Consider the following 15,161-nt stretch of genomic DNA (forward strand, 5'->3'; position numbering starts at 1 on the left):
ATCTTCATTCTGCATGTGTTGTTATGTCGTCTACGTTTTTGATTTCCTGAGTTAAGGGTATTCCTCTCATTTTTGTTTTCCCATCTTCAGTTTGTTTAATAACTGTGTACTTTTTTTTCGAGGAATACGCCTATTCATTCCCACCTATTCATTCTAATGCCTTAATCGAAGATGCCACTAGTCATTTGGATTTTATCACAAATTAGCCTCATCGATATGGGCTTCGTTTTGATTGCGATGATGTGAAAATATTTTGCAATTTTTGTGGAATGAATCGGCGAAATTTTAGAAATATTAAATTATTATTGATTGTTATTGTTGAAATAATTATTATTTACTATTAATAATAAAACTACTTATTATTATCATTAGCAGATAATTATTTAAGTGAAGGTAACTTATTTTCTGTGGAAGGGAATATTCATCTGTTTTATCGGTTCATGATAGTTTATTCAATCAATGGCGTATACAATGTTTTGTGAATATTGTGATATTGTTGCAGCGATCTCATTTAGTTCTTTTTTTTTTTTTTTTTTTGCTTTATTATCACGCTGTTCTCCTCACTTAACTTCTGCGCTTGCGATTTATTTGTTATTGGCAGAGAACTGCGCAACGACTTTGTATGACATCGTACTTCCGATTGTTATGCTTAGCAGAATAATTACCAGTTGGAGTGGAGCGTTTCATATGTTTATGTTCAATGTCTATACGTAAAAATAATATTTTCATGCTATAGAACAGTGCGCTTTATTCCCCGTGATTTGCTTAAGTCCGCCGTGTAACTTTCCTTCTGGTTTTCCTCTTTTTTTTTGCAAAGAAATTTTCAGAATTGATGACGTTTTGCGCACGCTTTCTCCACCGCATGGTCCTTCGACTCCTCCCTACGATAATACGTCGGACGGAACACAACCAAAGCGCAACGTTCGCTCGTTTCTCGATGAGTAAGTGTTTTTAGTCGATTACATAGAATAAGGAGGTAATGTTTCCAACGATATCCCGTTTCTCAGCGTTTCTGTATTCTAAAGTCGTGATTTTTTTGTCAAACCAGAAATTGGATGTGTTGAACTGCAGCTTTTTGTTTTCCCTTTCTAAGGGCTACCTTAAAGCGGGAAGAAATTTTCATGTTGTGATAAATTCCTCTTACGATTGAGAGAATTTGGTATTGATCTCCTGGAACTGAGAATACACCCCATCGTCCACTTTACTGGTGTACTTGCTCTAGAGCCAAAGATAGTTTTTTTTTTCCCTCAAGTTCTCAAGTGACTCATTCATCCTTGTTGGTGGTTCGTGGCTTTTCATCCCAGTAGTACAATATGTTTTATTCTAGTACTCTAGTGGTATTCTAGTAGTCTTTTTAACATATGAGAAATATTAATTTTTTTTTTTGCTTTTCTGCTCATTTTCGCACTTTTATATCTATGTTCACAAAAAACGGACTTGAAATCGTGATTTAAATATGTAGTTTTACGGCGGAATCCAATGGCTTTCCATCCTCTTACACTTATACTCTTTTTTTATTCTCACAGAAATGCTGTAGAATCTAGTCATGTCACATTCATGATTTGCTGAGAGTTCCTGTTTTCTCTTGCCGATTCATCTGAATTTATTTTTGACGGATTTGTTTTCTTTTCTGGAAAGTGGTTGGCTGTGTTATAGATGAGTAACGCAGCTGTAAATTCTGCGGCAATAGTACAAAATGTTGTTTTTATTCTCGGCATAAATTAGTGTTAGGTTCTTATTGATGTGCGTGCCATTAGCTAGTATGTAGATTTATGTGTAGTAGAGAAAGTTTCTTGAACACTGTTAGTGTCGTTACATAATTTTTGCATATTCCTTCTCTTACTTTCCCTCTAGGAACGGCGTATACCAGTCTGGTAGCTGTTGCTCGCTGTATACTTATATTAGATGCAAATGAAAATTTGATTATACTCTTTGGGCACGAGCAAGCTATATAACCTGCTCAGTTATATGGCGGAAGTTACTTAGATATTGAAAAAAGGTGTTGTTGTCCAGCACACCACCAGAGTCCAACCCAAATAGGTCAAACACCTAAATAAAGCGTCGAATCAGCTAAGAACTCTCCGCTTTGTTACCCTGAACTGCCGGACATTGTCGACCAGAGGGTAATCGGGCCAGTCGGTGTTGACAGACAGATCACGCGAGATGTCAAGTCTCGCAGGCTATGGAACAGTGACTAAAGGATGAATTCTGTAGGAGCTCTCGGATAGAGAAGGGTGGGCAGACCTATGTTGAAGGACGACACGCTTCGGCAAAGACGCGGAAAACCGCGTCAAGCGATAATGCAGGTCTGCCGATTAAGTCAACTAAGTCATGTTCCCTGTTTCATCTTTATTCTCAAACTTTGTTTTAAAAAGCCAATACATGCGTGAGACCTTACTCGCTGATGATTTTCAAGCTGAACACGAATGACTTGCGTTTCTAGTTCCACACACTTCCGTCAATTTGTCCCCCTCATGTCGTTTTGTCTTTCACTTTCGGTAGATGGTGTGTTACATGCTTATATTTGTTCATGTTTTATCTCCCAAGTGAAATGGGAGACGTGAAGGTCTCACTCTTATACAGTATATTGACATTTTACCGTTCGAATGCCTAGTTATCGCCAATTTTTCTAAATTCCGGTATCTTTTCTTCTGTTTGTGATTTTACACTACGCGACGTCTCGTATTGCATTAATACTCAGGTCCACGGTTCTTCCGTGTATTTATTCTTGAAGCACTTTTGAGTGCAGGTCGTTTCCTCCTGCGACATCAAGAACTGGCTTCTGTTTAAAAGCCATCATCAGAAACAGAAATTTCGCTCGTTTATCCTTTTATTTTTAAATGTTTTACGGAGTGTGTTTGATCGTTGCACTTAGATGTACCAGTGTGATGAGGACGACTTTTTCTGAAGCAATGGGATAATGATTTAGTCGCGAAGAAATTGCAGCGAAGGAAGAACGCATTCGTCAGTGGTTGCAGTGAAACAAGATCGATGTGGTTTACTCGTTGGCTTGTCTGATTGCTGAGTTATTTACGCTTTCCACTGCTGCGATCACTTTACATCACTTCTGTTCTGACGCATAACTTTCAGTCACTGCTCCACCAGGTTCTTCCTCATCCGCAGATCTCTGCACAGGTCCTCTTTCGTTTCTGTCGTTTTCGTACCAATGAGACTATCAATATCTTGTGCAGACAAAGCTTATGCGCAGCGGCAAGTTTACAGCAGGAAGATGTCTCATATGTCATATCACTTTCTACGCACCTTGTTCCGAAGATGTCTCGTGTTTGCCACTAGTGAGCTTCCTTCGTAGTGAGGTGTGCAATTTGCCTTCTCTTTCTTGCTGGTGGCCTCGATCTGTTTCACATCTCTTTCCACTTGCTAGTGCATGTTTCCCTAATCTTTATTCGATAATGTCTGGATTACCCAAAACTCAGTATTCGTTCACGGAATCACCTCGGAAACATCCTAACCAAGTTATTGTCCATTTAACTCTGCGGATATAAAAGTTCGTTACTGAATGACAAGTGCAGTGGTTGTGTCCTCACGGGTGGATTTTTCAGGTCTCCATTATGCGATGGGAATTTTCTGGGATGGAGTGGATTTATAAGTAAAATCGAACCACGATTTCGAGCTACTTATAGTTCTTACAAACAAGAGAAAGTGTTCGTTTGAGGAGAAAGCCGAGGGTGCGCTAATTGTGACATACTTCATCTTGTTTGTTCGATTAAAAAAATAAAGCTTGACAAAAAGCTGACAGGGTTGGTGCAGAAAAAGTTGCAGCGATGGTGCCTGAGATTCAGGAAGTTTTCCAGAGATGTCATTTTTACATATCTTGGGAATTGGACCAACACCAATAGTTAGAAATGTAATGGTCTCATACGGAAAAAGGAAGGAACCTTCTCTGCCTCTAACCCCAAACAAGTCTCCGACGGTTTCAATTGACTGGCCAGCAGACCCAGCTTTATCTAAAAATGATCATTTCCCACGAAACGCCAACTTTCTCAGTTTTTATGACATGGAGTTTTTAAGGGATTTCCAAAGTAGTGTTCTGTTTCGCATAACGGTTTTGCAGTGGCGTACGTATAAATACAAATTAGGTATCTTGTCTCGCATATTGTAATTGTAGTAATTACAATATCCACAGCATATGCAAAAACCTTCGTGAGGTTTCACTAGTAGAAAAGTGTTAAAGGGAAGGCAGTAATTCAATCAAATCAGTACTCTCTCTCTCCCTCTCTGAGTTGGATGCCGTTTTCGTGGTCAGAGTATGCGGAAACCGCAATGGACAGGGTTTAATTGCATCTTAGGGTTAAAAAAATGTGTCAATATTTTTAAGTGTCAAACTCGTAATCATCATATGTTAGTACTGAATTTGCCAAATTCCTACTCCGCCTAGATTAAAAGTAAGCCAGGATCGATAAAGTTGATACTCGGATCGATACTTCCATGTAACAAGATGCCTATAGTCTGCGCCCGTTAAAATAAATATGTGCAGATATTGCTACTATTATTTATTGTTGTTGATTGTTTCTTCTTATATTGTTATTTCTTATTTCAAGCAGTACCATTCTTCCATCCAAGAAGTCGCTATTCAAGTCGGTTGTTATTTTTTTTCATTCATATATAGTATTCGTATTTCGTTTACATCCTCATTATTTCCAATTGTTGTAGTACGTTCGATTTTGAAATTATGGGTGGTGTAACTTAGCATAAGGGTCCGCTGCAACTACTAGTCGATAGTTCGAAATCGCCCTGGACCTACAAAGCTTTTCATACCTCCGGGATTGATAAGTTGGTACCTGACTTTCGCACACGTATCTGGATACTTAGTACTTGTATTTTCCGTGTGCGATTTTTTATAGATTTCGTTTGAAACACTTCCTAAAGGATTGTAAGCTGAGCAAAAGTTGTTATATTTGTGGATAGCAACACACTGTTAATACTCTACTTAGTTTACCGTTTTAATCCTTCGCTCCGTTCTTGTCTATTCTGCCGGTAATTCGTTTTTCACAACCATCATCAACATTATTCTGTCCCTCGTTTTTGGAGAAGTCATCTTGCATTATTTATAATTCTACGTAGTACATTCCTTGATTTAATTCCCGACGATTCGTCTTTCTTCGCACATTCTTCTACTTCTTTCTCTTTCTTTTTGGTCTTTTTTTCCGCTTCTTTCGGCACTCAGAAACGTTTTTTGTATTTTCTTTCCTTTAAACCATTTGCAAAGTGCTAAGACTGCTCTACGATGGGATAGTAGTTACATACGAAAAAAAAAACCCCATTGGTTTAAAAATTGTTTTCAGTGTTCTCTGACAATAGCAAACGCATTTAAATAGAGACGAGAAGCTTGTTTCTTCTTTGCGGAGTGATAAGACATCTCTGATATCGTCGATGCCGCCTGGCCTCCGTTTGGCCTTGCTCAGTTATTCTTCTGCTACTCAAGACGTGTACCTATCTACCATCCATTCTGTTTCAACTTTGAACGCAATTTTGAGTTCAACACGAATAGATCATCATCATAGTTCCAAAGATTTTTTTTTGCTACCATTTTTCTCCTTTTTTTCTTTATATAAGATGCTGCTTCCTGTGGATCACAACGCGATGTGGTCGCAGTTTTTTTTCTCACATGCTCTATCTTTGTGAATCGATTTTTGTAAATTTAAGATGCTAAACAGAGCAGATTAGTTGAAAACATCTAGCCAACTTTCCCAATAGCTGAATAATAGCTTGACAGTCTGCCCAACATTTTTTGGCCAACGCGAGCTGTAGGCCTTTTGCACAACTACCACTATTTTTCAAAGACAGACTTTAGTATGGAAAAGTAAACGTGTTTAAAAGAAGCCTAAGTATCAAGCCAAAAAAGAGTCCTCCTATAGATTAGCTTGGAATTCTATAAAGTACTTCAGAACATAGGAAAGTTTCTTACCATCCGTAAAAAATTTGGTCAGTGAATGAAAAAAAAAACATTAGCTGTTACCTTTTCACCATTCACACAACAAAAATAGGTCAATATCAGCAATCTCGATAATTGCTAACGTGAAAGGACGTTTCACGATATGTTCGTATCCGTAATGAAATATTCCCACAGTTTTCGCTTTCTTTCGTTTTTTTTTGTTTTTTTTTTCATATCCCCAATCCACGATTGCTAAGTGGTTTGCAGCAAAAGCGCAAAAAATTATGAAATAGATCACTGCTGAAAGATATAGTCTACGGACTACACCTATCCTTGATGAGCATCGTCTGTTACCCGTAGGAGTGAGTTGTGTCCAACTCTACACGATGTAGAAGGAGAAACCCATCATTCTCTAAGGTAATATTCTGCGCTCTTCCTACCTATGCTCCGCTCCTCACCACCGCTCTCTACAACACTTACAACACTGCTGAACATGTTGCTCCATCCCCTCGTTCAGGTGTTGCATCGCATATTTTATCAGGCACTTTAACTCAAAATGTGGTACTGTACCGTAGCAGACTATGCAGTACGCCGGACCAGTTAACAAGTCCGAGCTTCTCTCGATTTCTGCGTGCCTGCGGGGATTCGCGTCGTACAATTTTGCGCTTTCTGTCATACTAGATGTTTCTGTTTTTCTTGGTTTTGTGTGTTGGAATGTTGAAAAGGTCGTAAGAGCAAGTCAGTTTCAGACCTGGGTCGGAATTGCTGCTCCTCAGCCGAACGGAGAGAGAAAACTCGAGTAGCAGGTTGTGAAGTTACTTACCTTCTTCCCCTACGGAATGCTGGCTTATTCCTATCTTTGATTATTTAGGAATCGATCTCCGGAGATTAGCTCGCGTCGAAAGCGGCGTCATGATGATGACGGTGATCGCGGCGACGACCGCGACCGTGGCCGACATGCTTGGAACGACTCCAATGATCGACGTGGTTTTCGCGAAGATTGGCGATCAGATCGAGACGATCAGCATCATAGCGACTTGGATAATGGACTTGAAGATCTTTCCAACAATCCAGCCGAATTACAACGGCGCTGTAATGCTCACATAGCCATGAGTGAAAACCAGGTAGAATTTCTTCCTCTGTTTATTGTCATCTTGAGTTTCATGTCCCGTGATTGTTGTGCAAGGATCGCTTTGCAGTTAAAGATGTCAGGCAAGATTCATAAAGTTCGTTATTGATTGTTGTCAGTGTTTGACGGGAGGTGGATGGTTTGTCGAAAAGCCGTTGAGAGAGCATCAGCGCTTTGCTCAGTGGCCGAGCAGGCGCTGTTTGTCCTAACAAAATATGCGAGAAGCGTCGTTTTGAGGGTTCCAATAGTATTGCTGAGGACAAAACCAATCTTTTCAACGACTAAGCCTATCTGAATATTCTACCGTGATGTTATGTTTGTGCAGTGTTTTGATTGCGAAAATTTGATTAATAATTCATATAAATCTAATCATTTGCGTTTCCTCAAAAGGTCCACGTCTTTCTGAGAATTTTGAGCAGCAAACTTCTATTCTCTTATTCATCTCCCATCTCAGCTCAACCTTTTACAAATGTTTCAAAATGTTTGGATTGTCTTGCAGTTTAGATGCGGGACAAATTGTACTTTTGCGTTTCTTCACAGTATCCTTTTATTTGTTTCTCAGTTATATTTATACCAGTCTGAACGTCCGTGAAATCTAATAATAGTTTATTATCATCTGAAATTAGATTTGTGTTGTTCTAACAATGCTTTCTTCCTCTTATCCTCTTTTTATTATAAATAAAGGCGAAAGATTTCATAGTTTTCTTTCTAAACGCGTCAGTTCTAAACTTGGAGAATATTCAAACTTCAGCTTCAAACACTCCTTCGATGCCAATATAATATGGCACAATTTGAAAGTATTACTCGAAGTATGGTTTTTCTTCCTGTCGAAGTTACTGCGTGATACTACTGCACCAAGGAACACCAATTCTACACCATTGGACCCGTCGCATCCTCCCCCCCCCCCCCTTTCGAATTTCTTCACACACACATGCCAAACTAAGCCCGTTATTATATAGCATGATGGTTTCACATCATAACGAGGAATTTTCTGTGATGCCATCCTGGCGCCTAATTGTGAAAATCCTTCTTTTTTTGGCTATTAATAATATAAACATGCTTATTTTCATTGTCTATTTGTTGTAGTTTCACATATTTTAAAATGTAACATGCGTATAGAACTTGCTTGTTAAGTATTTCAAAAAGGCAGTTATCTCCTCCGTAGATTGTAGAATACATTTGCCGATTTTGAACACTCCTGTTGATTGATGACCTCCTTCCACCTTCTTCGTTCCTGGTGTTTTTTTTTCTCGCAGATTTCTAAGGACCTCTTAATATAAGAGATGTCTGGTAGACTCTACTACTAAAACAGCTTCGCGAAATCTAAATAAACGGTAGTAAAATACCACAGATCCACGTTGTATGTAGGACGCATTGGAACATTGTCGCAGGATAGCAACAACTGCTCCAAATGTCCAAGCCATGTGAGCTTGTGCTGGATTTCATGACGAAAAACACTCCTTTTTTGTTGGCCAAATGTACCAACTTTCCAATGAATTGTTTTCTTTTTTCCTTAGTTGTGGCTATGTAATACTCTGTAAAATCAACCATTTGCTTTCTCTTAGTACGTACCTGGCCCCTTTTCTAAGCCTACTGCATATAATTTCTTCTTCAAAGTGTTTCGATGCAATTTGACGTTGGTCGTTGTTCCTTTTTTGACTTTTTATCTTCTATTTTATCTTATCTTTATCGGTTGAAATTCCTATTATTAATTCAATTTTCATCGTCAAGGATGAGTTGTTTCTGTTGCGTTTTAAGGAAGAATTAGCTATTTACTAGTAAAATGCAGTGTACAAAATTTTTATTCTTCCTGTTGCATGCGTCGTCGATTGACCAGTCAAAATGTTGAAAAAAATGCTGAAAAAATAATGACAAATAGTGATAAAAATAATGAAATAATTAATATTTAACCATTTTCCCATCTAAGTGATCGTCGTTCGTTTGATTCGTTATCAATCATATCGTCTATCCCATTCTTTTAGTTCTATGGTAACAGGTCATCCTGAGAAAATTACGTAATTTGCCTCCGAATTTTATCATCAAAGTTCTCAGATTCTTGTTCAGTCATTTTCCAATTAAACTCCGTAAGCTTCACGATCCACTTCCACAAGTCAACTACGTGCTACAATTTTTCTTTCCTGAGAAAGGAGGTAACAGAACAAAAATGTTTTTCTTTTCCTGACGTATGTATGTTATGCTAATGGGACTCACTGTTAACGGTGAAATTTAAGCGAAAACTAGTTGGGATCTATGTTCTAAATGGAGGTTTATATCTGGTTGCAAGAATTTGATGATGGTTCGAAAAAGCAGTGTTTAACCAACATCCTACGAACAGGGCGAATTTACGCAGCATCTTAATAAAGATCGGTATACGAAATCCTTTGGCGTTGAACATGTACATGTCAGCAGGGGAATTTTGTGTGTAGATGGTTTTAGATTGAAAAGGAAGGTGACGCTCATATAGCGGCTCATCGGAGTTTCCTTACAGAAGCTGCTTCTGTTTGAAACACCTCTGGCTGACTTTATAGACTAATTTCTCCTCAAGAGTTTGCTTAGTGGGTTTTTGGCTAGCACCAACTAGATGTATCCTCCTGATGTTGCATAGAAGCGCAATTTCCCCAGCTTGAGATTATGATAGTTCAAAGAAATTTATTTTTGCTTGGCTTTAGCGTATGTTTTACTTTCAACGATGCGTCACTTGTTTTAGCATCTACCTTCGAACTGTCTGTCAAAAACCTGTTTACACACCGTTCTAATTAACCAGAAGTTGCGAGGACGTCGATTTTCATTTCTGAAACTCAGAAATTTAGGCGGCGACAGTAAGTGATGATCAGTTGTTTAACGCCGTTTCGGAAGCGTTGTATCTGCTCGCGAATGCGCAACGACTCTGCAAGAAGAGGGAAAAATTGCTCAAGTAATTCATACAAGTGGTGTTTCATTCGTATTTTGTTGCTATTAATGACACGAATCTGTTTCTAGTGAGATGAAAGCGATGCGACAAGGTGAAGTGGATATGATGAAAGCGATACACGCCGATCTGCCTGCTCATTTGCAGTCTGTAGTGAGAATAGAAGGAGATAGTGTATTTATCAATGAAGCAGGTGCGCGAGAGTGCCACGATTTTGATTGCTCAATTGAGCACTTCTTTATTGTTTCGGGCCTTGCTAGCGGATTACCATCGTCGACAAGCGTACCTCCTTTCCAACAATCGTATAATACAATTACAGCTCTTTCTGGAGTATATGTTAAGTGAGTTTTAAATAAAGCTGAGATTGTGAAGTAATAATAAGCTTCTTTCTAGCCCCAGTCAGGCGCCGTCAGTGGGCCCAACACCTTTTTTAGTCCACCCTGGAGTTCCAGCAATGATTTCGGCAAAACCGACTGTGCCTGTGATGCAGGCAGTGATATCTTCAGGTGTTTCTTGAAGTCCTGCTGCTTGCTAGTTATGAGTGGTTTTTTTTTTTGTGAACACCTATTTAAGCTGTCCAACCTGCTACTGAGTCGATAACAACACCGTCAGTAACCGTTGCACCCCCGTCGAAATCTGAATCTCCAGAGTTGGAGACACAAGCGGAATCATCCATGTCATCATCGTTCACGAATATGCCATCATCATTCTCCCATCCTCCTCCTCCACTTTCCTCTTGTGCGCCACCATCTAATGCTCCTCCGTCTACGGTTCAATCAGCTGTGAGTGGAACTCGTCTTCCAATCAATCGAGACATAGTATTTGAAAATAAACATGTGAAAATTGAATTCATATTTATATTTAATTCACCACAGAGCACGCGAAAAAGATTGACGAAAAAGAGGCAGAAACTATGTTTTGTTGGATTTTTTTTTCTCTCTAGTTAACTGTAAAAACTCTTCCAGTCGTCTCCTGGCCCTGGTCTCGCCGGTCTACCTGATTTCTCGAAGCCGCCTCCAGCACTGCGCCCTGTCAACGGCACGGTATGTGAGCATAGCACTGTTTTTTTTTTTTTTTGATTCTATGCAACCACAGACGATTTACAAGGCCCTAATTGGCATGTTGCCGTTGTTTATAATACTGTCCCTTATTATTTACTTGATTTAGTCGAACGGTCCACTTGCGAAAGCGGGATCCAGTAGCGCATTACCGGATGTTGGGATAACCTCAAGTAGAAGTAGCTCGTCAGCAGTCGTGACTTCTTCAACAGTTCCTCCTCCCAGTACAGCACCGCCTCTGAATTTTAACGTGCCGCCACCAAATGTGCAACCCAGCACTTCTGGTTCGCACATTTATTGCACTCTACTTTTCATTGCATACGTACTTTCTTTCTACCACAATTAATTAATTATCCTTCTCAGTTTTTTTTTTCTTGCAGCCACCGCTCGTGCTCCCTATATGCAACCTTCAAATTTCCTCTGCCCGCCTCCAGGTTTGATTCCTTCTTTACCTTTGTTTTCATTTCGACCATGCACTACCTCCAAACTTTTTTTAAAGGTACTTCAAATACAGCTGCTGCCTCGGACTTTACGAAAACAATTACGAATATGATAACATCAGCTTTAAAAGCTCCTGGAGTAAGCATTTCGCACGTAAATTGTCTATACGTGCTTCTTTTCTAAATTATTTATGGGAACTTCCTCCTACAAATGTTATTTCTGTCTCTCCAAAAAGCACTTTGACTGTCTTTCGTGTCAGTGTTGATGAACAATGATAAATAAGATTTTCGAGAGAATTTTCATTTCACTTTTAGCACGATACGCTATAGAACGGAGCGAATTCTACGAATAAATCCTCTTTTTCTACGACGTACCTGTTTAGTTAATCTGAAAGAGCAAATTAACAAATTTAGAAAAAGAAAGCTCGTTTCAAAAGTATTTTGTTTTAGAATGCAGGCATGAACGCGTTTGGAGCTGGACCTGGAATAAGGACGTATGCTAGTCCTAGCATTAGTATTATGGCGGTACCATCCCATCAAAACATGCACGATAGCAATAGCGGAAACGGAGAAGCAGAATGGTCAAGTAGCCGTGGTCGTTTCCAGTATAGAGGTAAATCCGGATACGGAAAGCGTCAGGGGAATGATCATAGGCGTGGAGGTAAGTCCGTTGGTGATAACTCATTCAAATAATTTCACTGCTGAGTATATCTTCTGCATTCGTATAGCCTACCAGATCCACCCTCAAATATTGTAGCAATGCAGATAGGATATCGGTTCATGTTTTGCACTTCAATTAACCGGATTTTCTTGATGATTCTTATTTGGTCGTTCCGTGCTTGAAAACCACAAAATCTTTGTTGATAGGATAACTCGAATTATTAGCCAGTTCTTTGTTGCTGTGTCATAAGACTGTTTTCTTAAACATGGATTTCCACGAAAATAAAACAACTTGAGTATTCCGGTACCTCAAACACCAACTCACGTTTTATTTGCTACCTATGACCTTGTCAAGGATTTTTGACGTTGCATGGTTCTGTTGGCTTAGTCTTCGACTAGAAAGTTTTTCCCTCCTTTTAAGGTCCTCACATACAAAAAAATCTTTTAAATTTTTAATTTATGCAAAAGCAGGGCCATGAACTAACGAGGCTAAATCTTATATTCATTGCTTTCAATTCATGTTATCCTGGCAATCATAAATTGCAACGTTATCTCGTACGTACAGGAATGTTCATGAATGATAATCCCTATCTAGTAGCAGAAAAAAGAAAAGTTTTAAATTTTCAAGTTTTCACATTTTACACATACTACACACACCACGTACACCACATAAACATAACAAACAACGCACACGCAACACACAACACACACCACATACACGTAGTAGTTGTATACCTTCTATACCATCGCAGAGCACGGAGAACAGTTGTTCATTCTTCTTCGTAGTCATCACCTATATGACATGCAGGAGCTAATAAGCATTCCAGTGAACTGTGTAGGGTTGTTGGTATGTAATCAAAATGTCTTCTCCCCTTCTTCTGTAGTCGTGTTTATTCTTCTTCGTTCGCCCTTCAATTTTCGTTCCACCTTGAATTAGATGATAAGGTCAAATCGTAGGTGATGTATTAGGTTGGGGAGTAAGTTCCGTGTTTTTTTTTTAAGTTTCTTCTTTCGGAATCCTTAAAGGAAAATCTTAATCAGCTATAAATTCTCACTTTCGTCGTTCGCTTATTTATCGTTCAGTCAGGTTTTCGATGATTCCTCAGTAGAAATGGTTTAGTCTGGACTTGAATTTTTCTCTTCTTTTCTTACTTTGGTTAAATCTCCGTGAGTAGTAATGATATCTGAAGCTGCTTCACCACCTATGCGCTTGGATTGAAAGCGGGATGATAACAAAGAGAATGGTCATTTTGCCAGTTTAGTTCTTCATCGTTTCGAAATCGTGCGGGAGAGCAAAAGAGCTTTCAAAAAGAGAATGGCGAATTGCCAAATAATGTTTTGAATCTCCAGATTTTAACAAATCGACAAGGAAAACTGTGCATGGAAAAAATGGTTTCATTAAATAGCTCTGTAACTTAATTAATAGTTTTTAGATTTCAGAAAGGCAACGTGATGGAACGCCACGATCTTTTGATTCGCCAAAACGTTAGCTTATTATGTAGCTATCAGTACATAATCACCGTACCTTGTACAACTTATAGCGCTGAAGTCGCTACAGTTTTTATTTTTCTCGGATTTATTTCTTGTAGTACTGTAATTTATTGTTTTAACACAGACACATTCGTTTTAATTTCACACGTTCATTAACATGTTGTGTTTTTTTGGTTCTTGAACAGGTATAGCTTGTCTTCTTACATGTTTTACAAGGGAATTCTCTCAAGCTAGTACTTGATCTAGAGATGAAACTATAACCATATGAAAGCGCATGCTCAGTGTTTATGCAGAGCGTAGAAATTAACTGCGCAGATGGTACTTGAACAGAGGAAAAACACGGTAGGTGTGAGCCGAGCGATGCAGTCTGGCTAATGACGAGTGCAATCAATATCAGGGAAGTATCGAGTAGCACTTGGTAGCCTAGTTAATAGTGTGCTGAGCTCAGGTGCCCACGTTTTGGGTTCGGTCGCTCCATGATGTGGCTTTTTTGCATATCTTTCTTGTAAAATTCGGATTTGATCAGAATTCAATCCCTTGCACACAAGCAACTTGGTGAAAATGGTGGTTCAATAAACAATTTCCAAATATTACGCCGCGAAACTCTGCTAAGTGTCCCTTTCCACTTCGTGAAGTGGAACGACCGAAATAGAAAGGAAAATGGCAGATATGTCAGTATTGGATGTGAAAAAGCGAGGAAGGAAATGGAGTTGAATGTTTGGATCTGATGGATGGGGTAGGTGATCCTAACGACCCATAGTGGGGATTTATTACTAGTAATGCTACACTAGCTACTCTACTAGCACACATGCGAAGTTTTCGATTTTATTTCGCTTCCATTATATAAAGTACAAAAATAGCTTACCCTCGTCTTTGATATCATCTGTCTTCTAGAAAATGAGACAGTTCTCTTCTGCATTTGCTCCTTCCAATTCTCCTAAAATTCTTGTTCATTTCCACTCCATTTCGTTAAGATCACCTTTTCCATCAAACATAGCTCTTCTTATCTCACCTATCTTATTACTCACTTTTGGACATCATAGTGTTTGGTCATATAAAACAATAAATGAAAAATAAATAAAAGAAACACATAAAGGGAAGAAGAAAGAGCAACATCATGAAGGGAACGAACCGAAATGCGTGTACATCTGAGTCCAGCATGCTATCCCCTAATCTTCCAGGTCTGCTGTGTCGTTAGGCTCATTTTTTCAGCACGGTTCTCCTCTATTCAAACCTTGTTTGGGCACCTAGTTTCTACGCTTTGCGTGAACACTGAACATAAGCTTAAACATGGTTGTGGTTTCATCTGTTGATCAGACGCTATGGTTATGGTTTCATCTGTTGATCAGACCCGACAGACTTCCCTCACAATCGCATTTAATTGATGAACGTTACGATTTTTATGTTATCCTACAAATTTCAGTTTGTTTTAAACTATTCTGGTTGTACTTTCTTGTTTTCATGTTTAGACCATTTCGGTATCACTAAATAGCTTCATAAATCGCTCCTCCACATGTTTAATCTTCAATCTGCATTGAAACGGTGGAAGGTATGTACTATGATAGTTTTATGACAGTTAATA

At 38.9% G+C, this 15,161-nt stretch overlaps 1 protein-coding gene across 5 annotated transcripts in view; it reads left to right on the forward strand.

Annotated features, from left to right (window-relative positions):
- RB195_026297 (uncharacterized protein) overlaps positions 1-15,071 on the forward strand; it is a gene marked incomplete at both ends in the record, with an annotated part of 30,382 nt that extends 15,311 nt beyond the window's left edge. For 3 of the 5 annotated variants that reach the window (XM_064214786.1, XM_064214784.1, XM_064214785.1), the window contains 13 exons: positions 828-941; positions 6,643-6,699; positions 6,765-7,017; positions 9,833-9,936; positions 10,002-10,271; positions 10,324-10,436; positions 10,504-10,712; positions 10,896-10,973; positions 11,098-11,272; positions 11,369-11,422; positions 11,488-11,567; positions 11,879-12,089; positions 13,529-13,578. In XM_064214786.1, the coding sequence (XP_064070665.1) occupies positions 828-941; positions 6,643-6,699; positions 6,765-7,017; positions 9,833-9,936; positions 10,002-10,271; positions 10,324-10,436; positions 10,504-10,712; positions 10,896-10,973; positions 11,098-11,272; positions 11,369-11,422; positions 11,488-11,567; positions 11,879-12,089; positions 13,529-13,578 (1,768 nt within the window). Of the gene's footprint in view, positions 1-827; positions 942-6,642; positions 6,700-6,764; positions 7,018-9,832; positions 9,937-10,001; positions 10,272-10,323; positions 10,437-10,503; positions 10,713-10,895; positions 10,974-11,097; positions 11,273-11,368; positions 11,423-11,487; positions 11,568-11,878; positions 12,090-13,528; positions 13,579-15,048 lie in introns of those variants that run through there. The other 2 variants (XM_064214783.1, XM_064214787.1) reach the window with 2 other exon arrangements.
- Between the last annotated feature and the right edge of the window lie 90 nt (positions 15,072-15,161).

The sequence above is a fragment of the Necator americanus genome, chromosome X (assembly GCF_031761385.1).
Source record: "Necator americanus strain Aroian chromosome X, whole genome shotgun sequence".
Lineage (NCBI taxonomy): Eukaryota > Metazoa > Nematoda > Chromadorea > Rhabditida > Ancylostomatidae > Necator > Necator americanus.